Source organism: Oncorhynchus kisutch, linkage group LG1, assembly GCF_002021735.2.
Source record: "Oncorhynchus kisutch isolate 150728-3 linkage group LG1, Okis_V2, whole genome shotgun sequence".
NCBI lineage: Eukaryota > Metazoa > Chordata > Actinopteri > Salmoniformes > Salmonidae > Oncorhynchus > Oncorhynchus kisutch.
Window position 1 is genome coordinate 13,798,804 of NC_034174.2, and position 17,148 is coordinate 13,815,951.

The window sequence follows — 17,148 nt, forward strand, 5'->3', positions numbered from 1 at the left end:
GTCGCTCAAATACAGCTTGCAGTTGTTGGTAGCTAGCTGCAGATTTTTTTGCCATACAAATCTGTCAAAACACCTCAAAACAAGACATTGTATAAATAGCAAGATTAAACTAGCTGAGACGAGTCAATTACGATTCCCCACATGGCAGTTTCATGTCATTGTTGATAGCTAGCTACCTGGGGCCTGTTGCACAAAAGTAGAATTAAGACATCCGGGATAAATGACTCAGCTGAGCTCAATGAAGCCAAAACATGTGCGTCCAGGCTTATGTCATTGTTGATAGCTAGCTACCTGGGGCCTGTTGCACAAAAGTAGAATTAAGACATCCGGGATAAATGACTCAGCTGAGCTCAATGAAGCCAAAACATGTGCGTCCAGGCTTAATTGGTTGCACAAAGACCAAGCCAGGATGAGCAGACACGGATTCATTAAACCAGGTGAAACCAATCCTGGATAGGTGCGCGCTCACGGCTCACTCAAATAGACCCCGCCACAGATTAACTGATTTACCATGGCAACTAGAGCCGCGTACTTTTCCCCGTCGGAAGCACAAATCCTCATGGAGGCATACGAGGAGGTAAAAGATATAATTAAGAAGAAAGGCAACACCGCCACAGTGATAAAGCAAAGAGAAAAAGCGTGGCAAAGTATTGCAGACCGCCTGAATGCGTAAGTAGTGCACAATTACACACTCACCGCTCCGCTGAAACATCACAATTACAATTCAAATATTTAATTCACATCTCCAAAAATGCAGTTGTACTGTAATTATGAAACGGTTCGTTTTTTATTGAAATGCACTGCAGATATGAGTGAAATTGTGTAAAGTAACTCCATCACACTGTATAAAGCTATGATAAATTTTTTGATATTGTCCATTGACGAACACTCTGCATTGCCAGTGATGTGCATTGATTGGTGTAATATTCCTCATCTTATGATTTCAGATGGTCTGCAATGCTGACTGTGTGATCAGCAATGTTGTGGCAAAATGGCCTGGCTCAGTCCATGACTACAGAATCTTTCGGGCCTCTGAAATCTATCAGTGCCTATCACAAGGTAAGCCACACAACCCCTATTTATAACCATCATGGCTGTGTCAAGAATATCACTGTGTTTATGAGGTAGTAATGATGAGATTTTGTGTTGACAGGTGAATTCTCTGGTGTGTTGCTGGGAGACAGGGGGTATGGCTGCCAGCCTTTTCTCCTGACACCTTTCACAGACTCCCAGGAAGCACAGCAGGCCTACAACCATGCCCATGCCAGGACCAGGGCCAGAGTTGAAATGACCTTTGGCCTCCTGAAGGCACGCTTTCACTGCCTTCACAAATTAAGGGTCAGCCCTGTTAGGGCATGTGATATTACTGTGGCTTGTGCTGTCCTCCACAATGTGGCCTGCCTGAGGAAGGAGAGGGCCCCCAGAGTGCCACCAGCCATGGACTGGGACAATCCGGCAATCTTCCCTGATGACGACAGTGGTCGGCTGCTGAGGGACCAATATGTGTTGAATTATTTTAGTTAGTATGTGTGCTTTCAATTTTGGTTAAATATGTCCTGCGGTGGCAGAGGAATTTGTTTTTTTTGGGGGGTTCGTTTTTTGACGAATTTGGCCTCTTATGATGTTTGTGCGGTATACTGTGTGTAATACAAGGCTGCAGGGAGGCTACTGCATCCATTCATTTGTCTGTTCAGTTGATGTGTATGGATTTGTCCTGCATTTATTTTAGTGTGCAGACATGCAGGGTGTGTTATATACAGACCTTTGAATGTGTATGTATCATTTTGCATAATATGCTTGGATTCTGTGCTTTCCATCTTGTAGAGTCACTGACTTCAGTTTCGAAAGGAGCTGATGGTTTACCTGCTTTGTTTTGTCCTTATTCAATAAAGGAACATAATGTTACACATTGTGTTTTTATATTCATATGGAATGTGTATTTGTTTATATGACAGAGTACTAGGGCCACACTGAAGAAAAAGGATAAAGTCATACATTTATGAGGCTGGTTCTTTCTGTAGAAAAGCTACATATTGTTTTTACAGTTTTGATACTTATGACAATGTGATACTTAATATTCTGGCACATCAGCATGTCTTTGTTTATGAAACCATACTGAAGTACGATTTCACGAAATGCCCCACATCTGTCATTTTAACAACTGTCCTTTAAAACAACTGGTTACAATATTATGACTTGTGTTTTTTTCCCCTCTGTGGCCCTAATATTCTATCATTTTATATATAGCCTTATAGTCTATGGGAAACTGTAAATTATCTAATGATAGCAACATCATCTAAAAATCATTTTTTATCCAAAATCATTGAAATTAATGATCACAAACGTTTAAATAATAACAGTGGGTCTAGTTATATGTGATAACAATGTATAGTGAGCAGTGAAATAACTATTGGTTTCCATTTGTGGTGACTGCTGACTGACATTAGGGATGAGATTAAATAGATCCTGGAATTTAGCCTGGTCTGGAGCAGGATAGCTCCACAGAATAAATCTCCATGGTAATTTATACCATAACATATCCTCCTGCCCCCTATCCATCTTTAGTGCAACCGGATTACGGATCAATTGAGCCAGGATCACCAAGATATCCTGGCTTAATCCCTTATCCTAGTTTTGTGCAACAGGCCCCTGGTCATCCATAATCACAACAAGAGATTATTACCCCATTAAAGTGTCCATATCCTTTTCGTGACGTTGTCAGCTAACCCAGCTATCTAATTAATCTCTACACTCACGAGTCAATGACAGAAAATGGGCAGTCCGACAACTAGCGTAAAATTCCTCTACAGATATAACAATGAGACAGATATTTCACTGGATGTATAAATGTGAAGCATCCGGTGTGCGGTTCCACTCACTACCAAATATGGTAGTGTGGGGAAGCACACTGGCGGGCTGTGGGAGAAGTTGGAACGATATGGATTTTGGCCGACATTTTGCAAATCTTTTCATCAATTAAACATTTAATCTCAATACAATTTCTGTTCCCAAAACTAGAATCTGTTATGAACGGAACGGACTAAGTTTTGTAGACTTCACCATTTGCAAAAGTTTGTAAAAATCGAGTTGTTTAGGCGTTCCGTAAAGGAAATATACAGATGTTAACTAGAACGCGCCAATAGGATATTTCTAGCGCGTCTTGGCTCTGCCCACCGCCTTGCTTGTTCTGCCCACTCTGACTCATTTGTTGTTATTGGAAATTACAAGTTCTGGTCTATCTTGGTTTCCTTAAAAATCTTTGGCTCCTGCAATCATTTTGAGACTGCAGCGCGGGTTGTATGGTTGATGTCCAGTTATTTCCAACCCACATTTTTTAACAAAGTCTCACTCTCTTCTTGATCTTGTATTAGGATCTAGGACTAAAAAAGCCTCTAGAATCATGAGTAAAGTGCAAGGTGGGATGAAATGCGTGAAATATCTCCTTTTCGTTTTCAACTTCATATTATGGGTAAGTGTTGGTCCTACTATTGATAAATTAATATACAGTTATTCAATCATAAACAAGGTTGCATGTGTGCATAATTGATCGTGATTGTGGATGCATTTTGCAGCAAGTGAATCTCTCACGCTGGTTGAAACCGATTCATTTATATTCTTATCTAGGTCTGGGGGGAAACTTCATTTCGTTTTAGATCTGTCTCTGCAATGTTATCTGATTTTTATCAATATAACTCGTTTCTTTTTTCCACGTATGTTGTTACCAATAGTAGTCGTATTCTGACGGATGAGATAGGACTTCCTCACACATACACACAAGTACTGTACACACACTCTCTTTCTATTCTCATCCTTATTTAACCATGATGTGGCACATTGAACCATCTGAATTTCATGTATAATGTCAACAAAATGTGTGAATTAACTATGTTAACAACTATTATATGTCTGCAAAAAGTATGTTCAAATTACATTTTCAAATCAAATCGTATTTGTCACCGAATAAAACAGGTGTAAACTTTACCGTGAAATGCATACTTAACAAGCCCTTAACCAACAATGACATTCAAGAAATAGAGTTGAGAAAATATTTACTAAATAAACTAAAGTAAAAAATATATATATGTGTGTGTGTGTATCAAAAAAGTTACAAGAAAATTACATAACAATAATGAGGCTTTATACAGTCTCACTATGTTGCTGTAGAAACTGTTATTCCCTGATGTGAGTCAAACATAGCATAGGCCTATGAATTTGTTGCAGAACTGCAGTTTGTTTCTATATTTCCAACATAGCTATCTATGATAATAGAGATCCTATTAAATAACTAGATGGGATATGTCATAAAACCTCAGTTCCAGAATGGTGTGGAAAAGGCAGCCATATTGGTCAGGGAGACATCCAAACCTGTCTAATTGGAATGAATGGCAGTAGAGACATAATCTTGATTTTTCTTATGTAGCAAAATAAAAGTAAGGCATGTGATATATCAGAAATTGTGTAATATAATTATTGTCAACTTACAATATTAAAATAGTTTCCACGGGTTTTATACCAATTTTCCGATAGATAGCCTAAAATATGTAAACAGACCATACATTTCTCCATGTTTTGTTTCATTGGAAAGCTGTGAGTGCTATTATATAATACAATATCAGTACTTGTTGCATTTACAACTTGTCTAAGTCCTATCATCAACTGATTTCAGCCAGTGTATGGCTGTGGATGGACTGCATTTTTTGAATGGAATCCCATATACTATGATCTTACAAAACAAAGGTTTTAAATTCTCTAGTTCAGCAATATTAAAAACAGTCAATGCTTCTCAAAGATGCCCTCGGGTGGTCAAACTTGCACTAACTAGCATTAATGGCAACAATGGCTGGCACTAAAATAACAAATAAAATAAAATGTTATTTGTCACATACACACACATACACATGCCATAGAATTCTGCGGCTGCCCGCAAGCTGTGCTGCAGTACGACACAACTTTTAAAGGAAGAACCACTGTAGTCCCAGTCGGTATTAGATAGAAAGTTGCGGCCCTACCCGCCAGTGGGGAAACAACCACATGACCTTTTTCAAACACAATTTTCTTGTTGTCTGCTTTCTTGTCTGCTTGTTTTAGTCAATTACAAAACTACATTCAAGAAAAGTCCAACATTTCTAAAGATAACTATCAACAGTGCCTGCTCTCAGGCGTTCTCACTACTTAAACGTAATACGATAGGGCTTCCCTAATGCCCCTTTTCATGATGGTGCTAGCAGTCACGTGAGTGAGTGTTAGCTAGCTACCGACCGGAACATTAAGCTAGTCAAGACCATCAACACAAGCAAACGGACTATACAGCTACAAGTAGTGAGTGGATTTACAAATGGACAATACTAAACAAGTGAAATGTCTTACCTGTGGTGAAATGTTTTCCACACTCATAGCTACGTGTGTCCTACTTGGACACCGAGTCACCACATTTCCCACTATCCCACTCTGAATAGCCTGAAGCTCCACGGCTCTTCTCGCAGGCCCTATTTCCCTATGTAGGAGCATTGTGAACCGCAGGCCCTATTTCCCTATGTAGGAGCATTGTGAACCGCAGGCCCTATTTCCCTATGTAGGAGCATTGTGAACCGCAGGCCCTATTTCCCTATGTAGGAGCATTGTGAACCGCAGGCCCTATTTCCCTATGTAGGAGCATTGTGAACCGCAGGCCCTATTTCCCTATGTAGGAGCATTGTGAACCGCAGGCCCTATTTCCCTATGTAGGAGCATTGTGAACCGCAGGCCCTATTTCCCTATGTAGGAGCATTGTGAACCGCAGGCCCTATTTCCCTATGTAGGAGCATTGTGAACCGCAGGCCCTATTTCCCTATGTAGGAGCATTGTGAACCGCAGGCCCTATTTCCCTATGTAGGAGCATTGTGAACCGCAGGCCCTATTTCCCTATGTAGGAGCATTGTGAACCGCAGGCCCTATTTCCCTATGTAGGAGCATTGTGAACCGCAGGTCGGGATTTTCGACCTGGTTGAACAGCAGCTTTTCGGCACATTTGTTATTTCTGTATAACATAGAATTAGCTATGAAGTTGGGGGTCAATGGGAAAACATTTTTTTGTTTCCCTCAATTTGTGGCCGTGGGTGAAAATCGACTAAGACTATTAGCAGCGAATTTGAAACATTTATGGAATCATTCCTCTAAAGCTGGCTAGCTAGCTATCAAACATACAATGCAGATAAATTCTTAAAATGCATTATTTGTATTTTTTTATTTCACCTTTATTTAACCAGGTAGGCCAGCTGAGAACATGTTCTCATTTACAACTGCGACCTGGCCAAGATAAAGCAAAGAAAGATCAAATGCATGAACAAGACGCATGCATACTTGCCGAGCACATGCACGTGTTTACATGGTTCTGTGCATGCTGCAGGTGACAGAAATCTGAACGCATTGCCAGCGCTTTAAAAAACGTAGGATATATTGTCTCACATTCTTACCGGCCAAAAGGACCAACTGTATGGACAACCTGTACAGTAGGTTAAAATATTATTTTATTCAACATTCTGGCTTGTAGAGGTTATGAGAGGAAACGCTAATTTCTGCCCGAAACGTCGGGTTTCCATGCCAATTTGCTAATGGACTTTTAGGCCTTTACCCGAAGAATAGGGGAACAATGCTATCAGATAACATATATCAATTGTTGTCACATTGCTAAGATATGTGTTCATATATGAAGTTTTTAACCTGTTTTCATATTGCTTTCTAAAAGTAAAATTTTTGACCAATGTGTCACATTTCTGAAACTGAAATACAAATACATTGTTCTTGATGATATACGTAATATTAGGGATATTAGAGTATCTCTATTCCCGACTTTACGATCTAGAGCTCTCTGCCCACGGTAAGACAATTGGTCGTCCCCAGAGTGGTGTCACTTCGTCAGACAGCAGCCCTTTGTGCCCAGTTATGAGACAAAAGCAGCAGCGTTGTGAGCTGAGCCAATGAGAGCGGGGTCATAGTGGTGAGGAGAAAGCCAAAGAGGGCGGGGTCATAGTGGTGAGGAGAAAGCCAAAGAGGGCAGGGTCATAGTGGTGAGGAGAAAGCCAAAGAGGGCAGGGTCATAGTGGTGAGGAGAAAGCCAAAGAGGGCAGGGTGGTAGTGGACACAGCTTGAGGCTGAGACACCACGGGCTGCTCTGCCCTGTCTAGGTTTTAGCTGTAGGCACAGATGTAGGCTTAGTTTACCCTCTGCCTATCCCTCTGCTTATGCATCCCCATTAGGGGTTTAAAATGTAACACTGACCTTAGGTCAGCGTCTTGGGGCCGTGTCTGCTTTGGCTGCCTCTCTACATGGTGCTCTGAAGGCCAAAGGCCCCAGAGGTTAAAAGCGGACTAGTTAGCATGTGTTACTTTTTTATTACAACATAATACCATTAGATTTCCACTATGTGCAGTAACGGTTGAAAACAACTGGTTATGGTGTATGTATTTTTAATGGGACACAGAGGACACACAAGGGCTGTGGTTAGTTGTGAAGTCAATTATTTTCGTAATGGCTGTTCCTTTTAATGAAAACAGCCATTTTTGACAGTTTTTTTTTTTCTGAGTACAATGTTTTATTGAAGAGTCTGCCCAAGAGTATCTGCTCAGCCTCTATGTAAGGCCAGGCAGCACACGGATGGAATACCACTGTGTATCTGGTAAGGCTGTCATGGGGATCAGTGCTGTCCTGATCTGTTCTCAAGGTCAACTCCAGACAATGTTATTGTTAATATACACCAGTCAGTCTGAATCTCATCTATAGTATGCAACATCATGCTCTAATACAGGTTTAATGGTTCATGATGACATTTAAAAAAGGAATGTATAACAATGTTGATGATTAATGAATACATGTATTTATTTATTTCCACTAAATGTTATACAGTGAATATTGGTGTATGTTTATGCTTCATCTCTCCTTTTCTGCACCCCAGCTGTGTGGCTCATTTGTGTTGGCAGTGGGATTATGGCTGAGGTTTGACCCAGAGACAGTCCAGCTCCTGGCTGGAGAGGAAGCGCCTGAGACCTTCTTCATGGGTGAGTCCAGTTCACAGTGAGACCAGGTGCCAAGATCAGCTGAACACCCTTCCAACGGTTCTACTGGAATTAGTTACCTGTCTCGTGTTTAGTATGGCATAACATAACCATAGCAAAATGCTAACATCTCCTCTGTTTCAAAAAAGGTTTTCAAAAAATGTCCTTACATTTCCTTGTACAGAACACAGCCCAGCTACCTACAATGTTCACTAGGGTAGGAATACGTTTGAAGTACAGTATTTAATGCGTGGCTATCTTTGTGTTTGTTGAAGCATTTCCCATCAACCTGGTCCTGTTTTAATCTCACAGGAACATACACTGAGTGTATAAAACATTAAGAACACCTTCCTGATATAAAGTTTGCACCCCCTTTTGCCCTCAGAACAGCCTCTGTTCGTCGGCATGGACTCAACAAGGTGTCAAGCGTTTCACAACACATGTTGACTCCAATGCTTCCCACAGTTGTCAAGTTGGCTGGATGTCCTTTGGGTGGTGGACCATTCTTGATACACATGGGAAACTGTTGTGTGAAAAACCCAGCAGCGTTGTGATTCTTGACACACTCAAACCAGTACGCCTGGCACCTACAAAGGCACTTAAATCGTTTGTCTTGCCCATTCACCCTCTGAATGGCACACATACAGTACACTACCGTTCAAAAGTTTGGGGTCACTTAGAAATGTCCTTGTTTTTAAAGAAAATATATTTTTTGTCCATTAAAATAACATCAAATTGATCAGAAATACAGTGGAGACATTGTTCATGTTGTAAATTACTATTGTAGCTGGAAACGGCAGATTTTGTATGGAATATCTACATAGGCGTACAGAGGCCCATTATGAGCAACCATCACTCCTGTTTTCCAATGGCATATAATTTGAAAATGATAATTAATCATTAGAAAACCCTTTTGCAATTACATTAGCACAGCTGAAAACTGTTTTGCTGATTAAAGAAGCAATAAAACTGTCCTTCTTTAGACTAGTTGAGTATCTGGCGCATCAACATTTGTGGGTTCGATTACAGGCTCAAAACACCAGTCTCAACGTCAACAGTGAAGAAGCGACTCTGGGATGCTGGCCTTCTAGGCAGAGTTGCAAAGAAAAAGTAGTATCTCAGACTAAGATGGGCAAAAGAACACAGACACTGGACAGAGGAACTCTGCCTAGAAGGCCAGCATCCCATTTCCAGCTACAATAGTAATTTACAACATTAACAATGTCTACACTGTATTTCTGATCAATTTGATGTTATTTTAATGGACAAAAAATGCCATTTCTAAGTGACCCCAAACTTTTGAACGTTAGTGTACACAATCCATGTCTCAATGTTTAAAAATCCTTCTTTAACCTGTCTCCTCCCCTTCATCTACACTGATTGAAGTGGATTTAACAGGTGACATCAGCTTTTACCTGGATTCACCTGGTCAGTCTATGTCACTCAGTGTATATGCTATGACAGGAATCTTAACTTTTTGATGGCTTATTCTATTAGAGTCAGCACTCAATTGCCTGTGGGTCATCATCCCCTTTTAGGACATAATCACAGGTTTATTCTTGCAACAACAAACATATTTCCCACATGAGCTCTTTGAAGAGAAAGTGCTTGGAGGGGCATTTTCCTGAGCGTCCATTATATGAAAACGATAACAATAACATTCACACAATGCCTCTCAACGTTCCGTATTAAGTACACTTCAGTTCAGTGTTCCATACAATAGCATCTCTCTCAATGGGTCTCCACCATGGAAATGAGTAGAATGCAGCCTATTCTTGTTACTCCCACTTAGAGCATGACCTAAAATGGTGACTTCACTTCATCAGCTCTTCACCATGCCTTCACCCAGTCGGCTGCTGTCCTCAGGGTGCTCTGAGGCTACAGTCTCCTAGTGACCGCCACTCCCATCAGCCAGAATGTCATGATATCATCAAACAGTGCGTCATTCATTGCACAGTGTGATATTGACATCTGGTGTCAACTTCTTGATTTAATCCTAGTTAAATGCAGTAAAAGAAGATCTGGATAGATGCCCAAGCTTTGGGATGATGTATGCAATGTCGCTGGTTATGATAACACTATCAAGTTCATTTTGGCTTTCAATGCAAATGTCATACCAGCGCTTGCCTGGGCATCCAAACCATGTGGCACAAAGAGAGCTTCTTACCCAACATGGTAACTTCTGAGTTTCGTAATACGCTCTTAGAAAAAAGGGTTCCAAAAGGGTTCTTCGGCTATCCCCATAGGAACACCCTTTTTGGTTCTAGGTAGAACAGAACCCTTTTGGCTTCTACCTGGAACCAAAAAGCATTCTCTTAGGGAGACAGCCAAAGAACCCTTTTAGGTTCTAGATAGCACTTTATTTTCTTCTAAGAGTGTATTGGTTGTAGCCAACAATACATGCATAACCATGTGTTCTTATCCATTTCATTTCACATTTAATGTGGAGACGTTGCAACGACAACAAAAAAATCACTACGATTGATCATTCTTTTATCATATTGCCTTGGCAACACAAGACGCATATTATCTTGGGCTGCATAAGAACCATAGGAGAGAGAAAGGCCTTATTGCAGCTGTCCCGACGAGACAAGACCAGACTGAACAGACAGAGATACCATAGAGGGGCAATATGCAGCATTCTCTACTGATGATTCACTTTCCATTCTGTCACTTCTGTGTCTGTCTAAGCTGAGACAAGCCTATGGTAGATTTGCACACTGAATCTACACACTGTAGATTTGCACACTGAACTCTCAAAGATTTGCATTGCCCATTGCTATCCTCCACCAATGCTGGGCCAACACAGAAGTGCAAATGCTTAGATATGGCAGATATCGATAAGGATGAGTGCTGTACATGTGTTGAGAAGGCCTCTCTTATCAACGTCGCTAGCTTTGTTTGTGTAAAGCAAGGCACCTGTCTTGTCTCATGGTGTTTTCCATTGCTAAGCAGGAGATAAGCTTTGAGCTCAGCCAGCCCTCTTGTTCCCAGTTTCCTCCCCCAACCACAGCGCAGCCACAGCGGACTGTTTCGCCATACCTCCTGTCTATTGTTCTTAAGCAATGAAAACAACCTTAGCGCACCACGGCCCCAATGTGGTTTAATTAGGCAGCCATAGCAGTTCCTGCCTGTGTCATTGATTAAGCCCTGAACACGAAGTATGGGGACTGCCCTGGTGTACCATTACTACCCTATCACAGGGCTGGTAATGAGAGGTGTAGGAAGGCAACACAGGGCTGGAAGTTAGGAGTATGGGAGGGCACCACAGGGCTGGTAGTGAGGGTTATGGGGGGCGGCACCACCGGGCTGGTAGTGAGGGGTGGGGGGGGGGCACCACAGGGCTGGTAGTAATAGGTATGGGGGGGCACCACAGGGCTGGTAGTGAGGGGTGTGGGGGGGGGACCACAGGGCTGGTAGTGAGGGGTGTGGGAGGGCACCACAGGGCTGGTAGTGAGGGGTGTGGGGGGTGTGGGGGGGCACCACAGGGCTGGTATTGAGGGGTGTGGGGGGGGAACCACAGGGCTGGTAGTGAGGGGTGTGGGAGGGCACTACAGGGCTGGTAGTGAGGGGTGTGGGAGGGCACCACAGGGCTGGTAGTGAGGGTTATGGGGGGCGGCACCCCCGGGCTGGTAGTGAGGGGTGGGGGGCGCACCACAGGGCTGGTAGTAATAGGTATGGGGGGGCACCACAGGGCTGGTAGTGAGGGTTGGGGGGCACCACAGGGCTGGTAGTGAGGGGTGTGGGGTGCACCACAGGGCTGGTAGTGAAGGGTATGGGTGCGCACCACAGGGCTGGTAGTGAGTTGTGTGGCGGGGCATCACAGGGCTGGTATTGAGGTGTGTGTGTGTGGGGAGGGGGGGGGCACCAAAGGGCGTGTTGTGAGGAGGACATCACAGTGCTGGTAGTGAGGGAGGGGGGACATCATAGGGCTGGTAGTGAGGGAGGGGGGCCATCACAGGGCTGGTAGTGAGCGGGGGTGGAGCAGCTAACGACATCCACATGCCTCTGAAAATGAGTGTTGTGTTGTACTGCTGCAAGTTCAGCAAAGATGTGCATTGGATTACCTTAGCAACACCAAGATATTCAGGGTATGCAAAATATATTCAATCAACCGAGAGGCACTTTGAATAATGTGCAATTAGCACTTTGAAGTGGAAAAGTACCTTGTTTTAATGACACTTTTCACAATTGTCAGGATTTTGCATCTCCTTTCAGCTCCTGTATTTTCCACATCGAACACTTCAGAATGTTAACATGTTAGCTGTATTATATACGGGATATTCCTACACTTCAGAATGTTAACATGTTAGCTGTATTATATACGGGATATTCCTACACTTCAGAATGTTAACATGTTAGCTGTATTATATACGGGATATTCCTACACTTCAGAATGTTAACATGTTAGCTGTATTATATACGGGATATTCCTACACTTCAGTTTGCAGTTATCTAGATTGTGTTGCTGCACGGTTTGGTCCATGTGCAACAATCTTTGTTAATGCTGTCACCATCTGTTGATTCACTGAACCCCCCCCACTCACTCTCTGTCTATCTCTCCTCAGCCGTGTACATACTGATTGGTGCAGGTGGGGGAATGACGCTGGTGGGATTCTTTGGTTGCTGTGGAGCTGTGAAGGAGTCACAGTGTCTCCTTGCGTCGGTGGGTAATTGGTGGGAGTTTTACCTTAGGCACCTGTTCAGTGGAATGCAATTTTATCTTAGCTCTACCCAACCATTTTGAGTCAACACAAGCCTCCCACTGGGCACAGACGTCAATGCAATGTCTATTCCATGTTGGGTCATCATAATTTCATTGAACTGATGTGAAAACAACATTGGTTCCACCAGTGTGTGCCTGGTGGGCTTCTCTTATGAGTATACTGTCAGTAGGCCCTGAGTTTTTACTAGCCATATGTCCTGATCTGGGAAAACTCCTGGCAATATGTACAGGATACTGTATGGTGGGCTATGCATTAAAATGAACTGGGTGGTTCGAGCCCTGAATGCTGATTGGCTGACAGCCGTGGTATATCAGACGGTATACCATGGGTATGACATTTCTTTCTACTGCTTTAGTTATGTTGGTAACCAGTTTATAGCAGCAATAAGGCTTCTCAGGTGTTTGTGGTATATGGCCAATATACCACGGCTAAGGGCTGTATCCAGGCACTCCGCATTGCATTGTGCATTAGAACAGCCCTTAGTCGTGGTACTCAGGCCTTATTGGCTTAATATGTCACTGCCCTCTCTGTTTTGCAGTTCTTTGCCTGCCTTCTTGTAATCGTTGGTGCAGAAGTTGCTGCAGGTGTGTTTGGATTCATGAGCAAAGACAAGGTATATCCACTCCAATCAATGTTCTGATATTAAACTTAAATGAAAGACAATTTATTGATACTGCAATCTCTGACTAATTTTAATTCATCCTTAATCTATGTTTTAGATCATTGAAGATGTTCAAAAGTTCTACAGTGAATCTATTTCAGAAGGTTCTGAAAATGCCAACCAGACGGCAATAGCAGCAATTTACCACACTGTTGTGAGTTAAACTACTGTTTTCTTTATGCTCTCATGAAGTACTTAATTGATCATGTCACATTGTCAATGTTGTCCATTTCTATGTTTTGATATGCTATATTTATTTGTTATATTCTGTTTTATTTCCATTTGTAGCTGAATTGCTGTGGGGACTCCGTGACTAACCCGTCTCTGTGTCCTGATGAAGACCTAAAGGTACAAACAACTCTTCTTTGCGCTCTCCTGCTGCAGTATCATATATTCCTCTAGGTGGCAGTATAACACCATTGAAAACAACATGGTTTACCGTAGTTCCACTTCTTGTCTCCTTTACTGTCTGATAGCCATTACTTTAGGCCGGCTGTTATCTATTTGACCTAATTTCAAATTAGATTATTAATATCTAGTTTTATAGGCTAGTTATAGTACAGTAGTACCTATAGCTGTGCTTAGATCATGGGTTTCAGAGATATTGTGTGCTCTATAGAGGCTAATGAAGATACCCTAATGTTCTCTTATTAAGAAAAAGTGAATAAAGGTATTGTAAGTGACATTATGTTATGTGTGTTTCCAGAACTGTCTGAATGCAATAACGGACTTTTTCAATGAAAAGCTCTACATTATCGGATATGTGGGGATTGGTGTTGCAGGTGTAATGGTAAGAGTCTTACTGACACTCAGGCACAAATTACATTATGTTACATATGGTAACTCATTATATAATTATTTACAAAATATTACCAGAAATCTGCAGAAAACTGTATTACAAGCTTATAGTTGACAAATTATATTTTTTTGTTCTCTCCTCAGGTCATTGGTATGATCTTCAGTATGGTCCTCTGCTGTGCAATTCGGAACAACAGGGAGGTGATCTAGAAAGACCCAGTAGCTCCAGCCTTACCCCTCCCACCCTGCAGGCTTAATACCGACTCACCAGCTCTTTATAATCACAATGCCTGAACAAGGAGGGTACATCACATCTGGGATGGAGGACAGGGGAGCCCTTTTTAACACAAACATTCAAGTCCGGGGGTCAATTTAGTGGTGCAGGTGTGATATCACACACTGAAATGTTGACAGGGATTTCCCCGTCCCCTGGACAGAGGCAGTTACACCAGAACCCCTCTCTCTCCTCTGGCATCTCGGTGACCTGAATAACTGGCCTCTTACTGCACTCCTCTCCAAGCACAACGTGGCTCAGCATCTGGCACTACTCTGAGACATCCCCCATGTGTCTCATCCTCTAACACTGCCATGTTCATGTACCGTCTTCCTCTTTGACGCAGGAATATGATGGCTGAGGAGCATTGCTGTATACAAACTCCTTTGTGTGCTGTTTTTAACGTTATTTATTCAATGTCTTGTAACCTCAGTTCAAGGGTTAATTTTGTGTACAGAGCTACTGTAGTCGTACGTTGTCTGCTTGTAAAGTTGTATTTAGGTCAGTAATCTTAACTTCAGTCATTGAGTTTTACATAACTGTTGTTGGGACTTGCACCTACTGTATGCATCATTGCTCACTAAATGTCTCAAATCTGTATCTTTGTATAGACAAGCCCAAGCAATCTATTCCTACCACAGCTGCATATTCTACTATCTAACTGTATGTTGTTTTCCTTTGCTTGGCCCATCAGCATAGTGTTGCTCTGCTACAAGCAGACCCTGCACCTTGTTTTGGAAAAGAGCTGATTTCAACTTGACCAATATTCTGAAGAACTTTTGTCATTAATATTCAGGAAGCAGCTACATTTTATGAAGCACTGTACTGTCATTATTTTAATGTCCAACCTGAAGTCAGGATGTTCAAGCCTTTTTGCATTGTCCTGGGCGAGGCCTCAGAGAACACGTGTGAACTGTTCCAGTGAGTTAGTGTATATTTTGAATGAATTCTTTCTAGTGGGTGTTAATATTGTTTGCACACAGTTGGCCCACACGGTTGTAGATCCAGGTTATGTATGCTAATAATGTCAAACAAAAAATACATTGAACGCTTTCATTTTATCAGCATGTCCATTTGGTCAAATCAGATCTGTTTTTATCCTATTTAAATGTTCATGGATCTCCCTTGAGAAAGCTAAAAGAAATTAGACTATTTAACCTAGTTAATAGCAGAAAGCTATTAGCTGTATTTGACAAACATTAGGGATGTGGGGGTCAGTTGACTGTTCACCCATCCGCAACCGCCTGACTATATGTGATAATGGTCAAATCTGATGCCCGACCCCAACCAGCAAATATACTAAATGTACTGTACAGTTCCCATTTTTCGCTTGAACATTTATTTATTGACAAATGAAGTTTTAACATACAGGTGACCCCAAAGCTTAGGTTTACGCACTAATGCCAGGTAAAAAATAATGAAAACCGGTAACACTACCGGACACCCAGCATCATAACACATTATGAAACGGTCATAATAACCATGTCATAATATGTCATAACAGCTGACATAACTTGTCATGACACATATATTTGAACCTGTTGTGCCATATATTGCGTTATTTTGTGGCTGGTTATGACACCTACATAAGTGTGTCAAAACCTACCACACAACGCAAAACATTCCATTACACCATAGCCTACTCTTCAACAGCATGTTTATGTTATATAACATTTTCTGAAATTGACCATATTAAAATATTGTTGTAATTGGGCACACATTGCTGTCAGACTTGCACCTACCCCAATGCTCTCTTTCTGATGACAGGGATGAACGCAGGAACAGATTTCAGGAGCAGGACAAGACACCCTCTTTTTGACTGATGACTTACATAAGGGCATGCACATGACAGGCCTATCTGGTTTATATGATTATGATGGTCATAATGATTCTTGAGTGTTATTAAGTATCTTTTTTACAAGTTAGTTCAAATATGATGAAAAAAACATGACTGTAAATAATTCATCACAACAAAGGACTTAAGAAACTAACTTTCAAACGAAAGGAAACTTCTTGACAGGGAAAAAACACATTTGAATAAATATGGGTTTTGACACTTATGTAGGTGTCATAACCAGCCATAAAATAACACATATGTCACAACAGGTGTTATGACCATATTATGTCAGCTGTTATGACATAAACTACATGACCAAAACCAAAAGTATGTGGACAACTGCTCGTCGAACATCTCATTCCAAAATCAGGGGCATTAATATGGAGTTGGTCCCCCCTTTGCTGCTATAACAGCCTCCACTCTTCTGGGAAGGCTTTATACTAGATGTTGGAACATTGCTGCAGGGACTTGCTTCCATTCAGTAACAAGAGCATTAATGTGGTCAGGCACTGATGTTGGGAGATTAGGCCTGGCTTGCAGTCGGCGTTCCAATTAATCCCAATGGGGTTGAGGTCAGGGCTCTGTGCAGGCCAGTCAAGTTCTTCCACACCGATCTCGACAAACCACTTCTGTATGGATCTTGCGTTGTGCACGGGGTCTTGTCATGCTGAAACAGGAAAGGGCCTTCCCCAAAATGTTGCCACAAAGTTGGAAGCAGAGAATCGTCTAGAATGTAATTGTATGCAGTAGCATTCAGATTTCCCTTCACTGGAACTAAGGGGACAAGCCCGATCTATGAAAAACAGCCCCAGACCATTATT

The 17,148-nt window shown here is 41.9% G+C and overlaps 1 protein-coding gene across 1 annotated transcript; it reads left to right on the forward strand.

The window, feature by feature from the left end:
• Positions 1 to 2,896: 2,896 nt before the first annotated feature.
• Positions 2,897 to 16,206, forward strand: LOC109865417 (CD9 antigen-like). The gene is made up of 8 exons (XM_020453619.2): positions 2,897 to 3,469; positions 7,931 to 8,033; positions 12,599 to 12,696; positions 13,296 to 13,370; positions 13,477 to 13,572; positions 13,707 to 13,766; positions 14,125 to 14,208; positions 14,361 to 16,206. Exons 1-8 carry the CDS (start codon positions 3,401 to 3,403, stop codon positions 14,424 to 14,426), a joined length of 651 nt encoding a protein of 216 aa, XP_020309208.1. The 5' UTR covers positions 2,897 to 3,400; the 3' UTR covers positions 14,427 to 16,206.
• The last annotated feature ends 942 nt before the right edge of the window (positions 16,207 to 17,148 follow it).

Excerpts from the sequence above, each read along its gene's own strand:
- LOC109865417 (XM_020453619.2), top strand. The coding sequence starts at position 3,401 with ATGAGTAAAGTGCAAGGTGGGATGAAATGCGTGAAATATCTCCTTTTC. Across the intron at positions 12,697-13,295 it reads CACAGTGTCTCCTTGCGTCG|TTCTTTGCCTGCCTTCTTGT; the intron begins GTGGGTAATTGG and ends TCTGTTTTGCAG. Across the intron at positions 13,371-13,476 it reads GATTCATGAGCAAAGACAAG|ATCATTGAAGATGTTCAAAA; the intron begins GTATATCCACTC and ends TCTATGTTTTAG.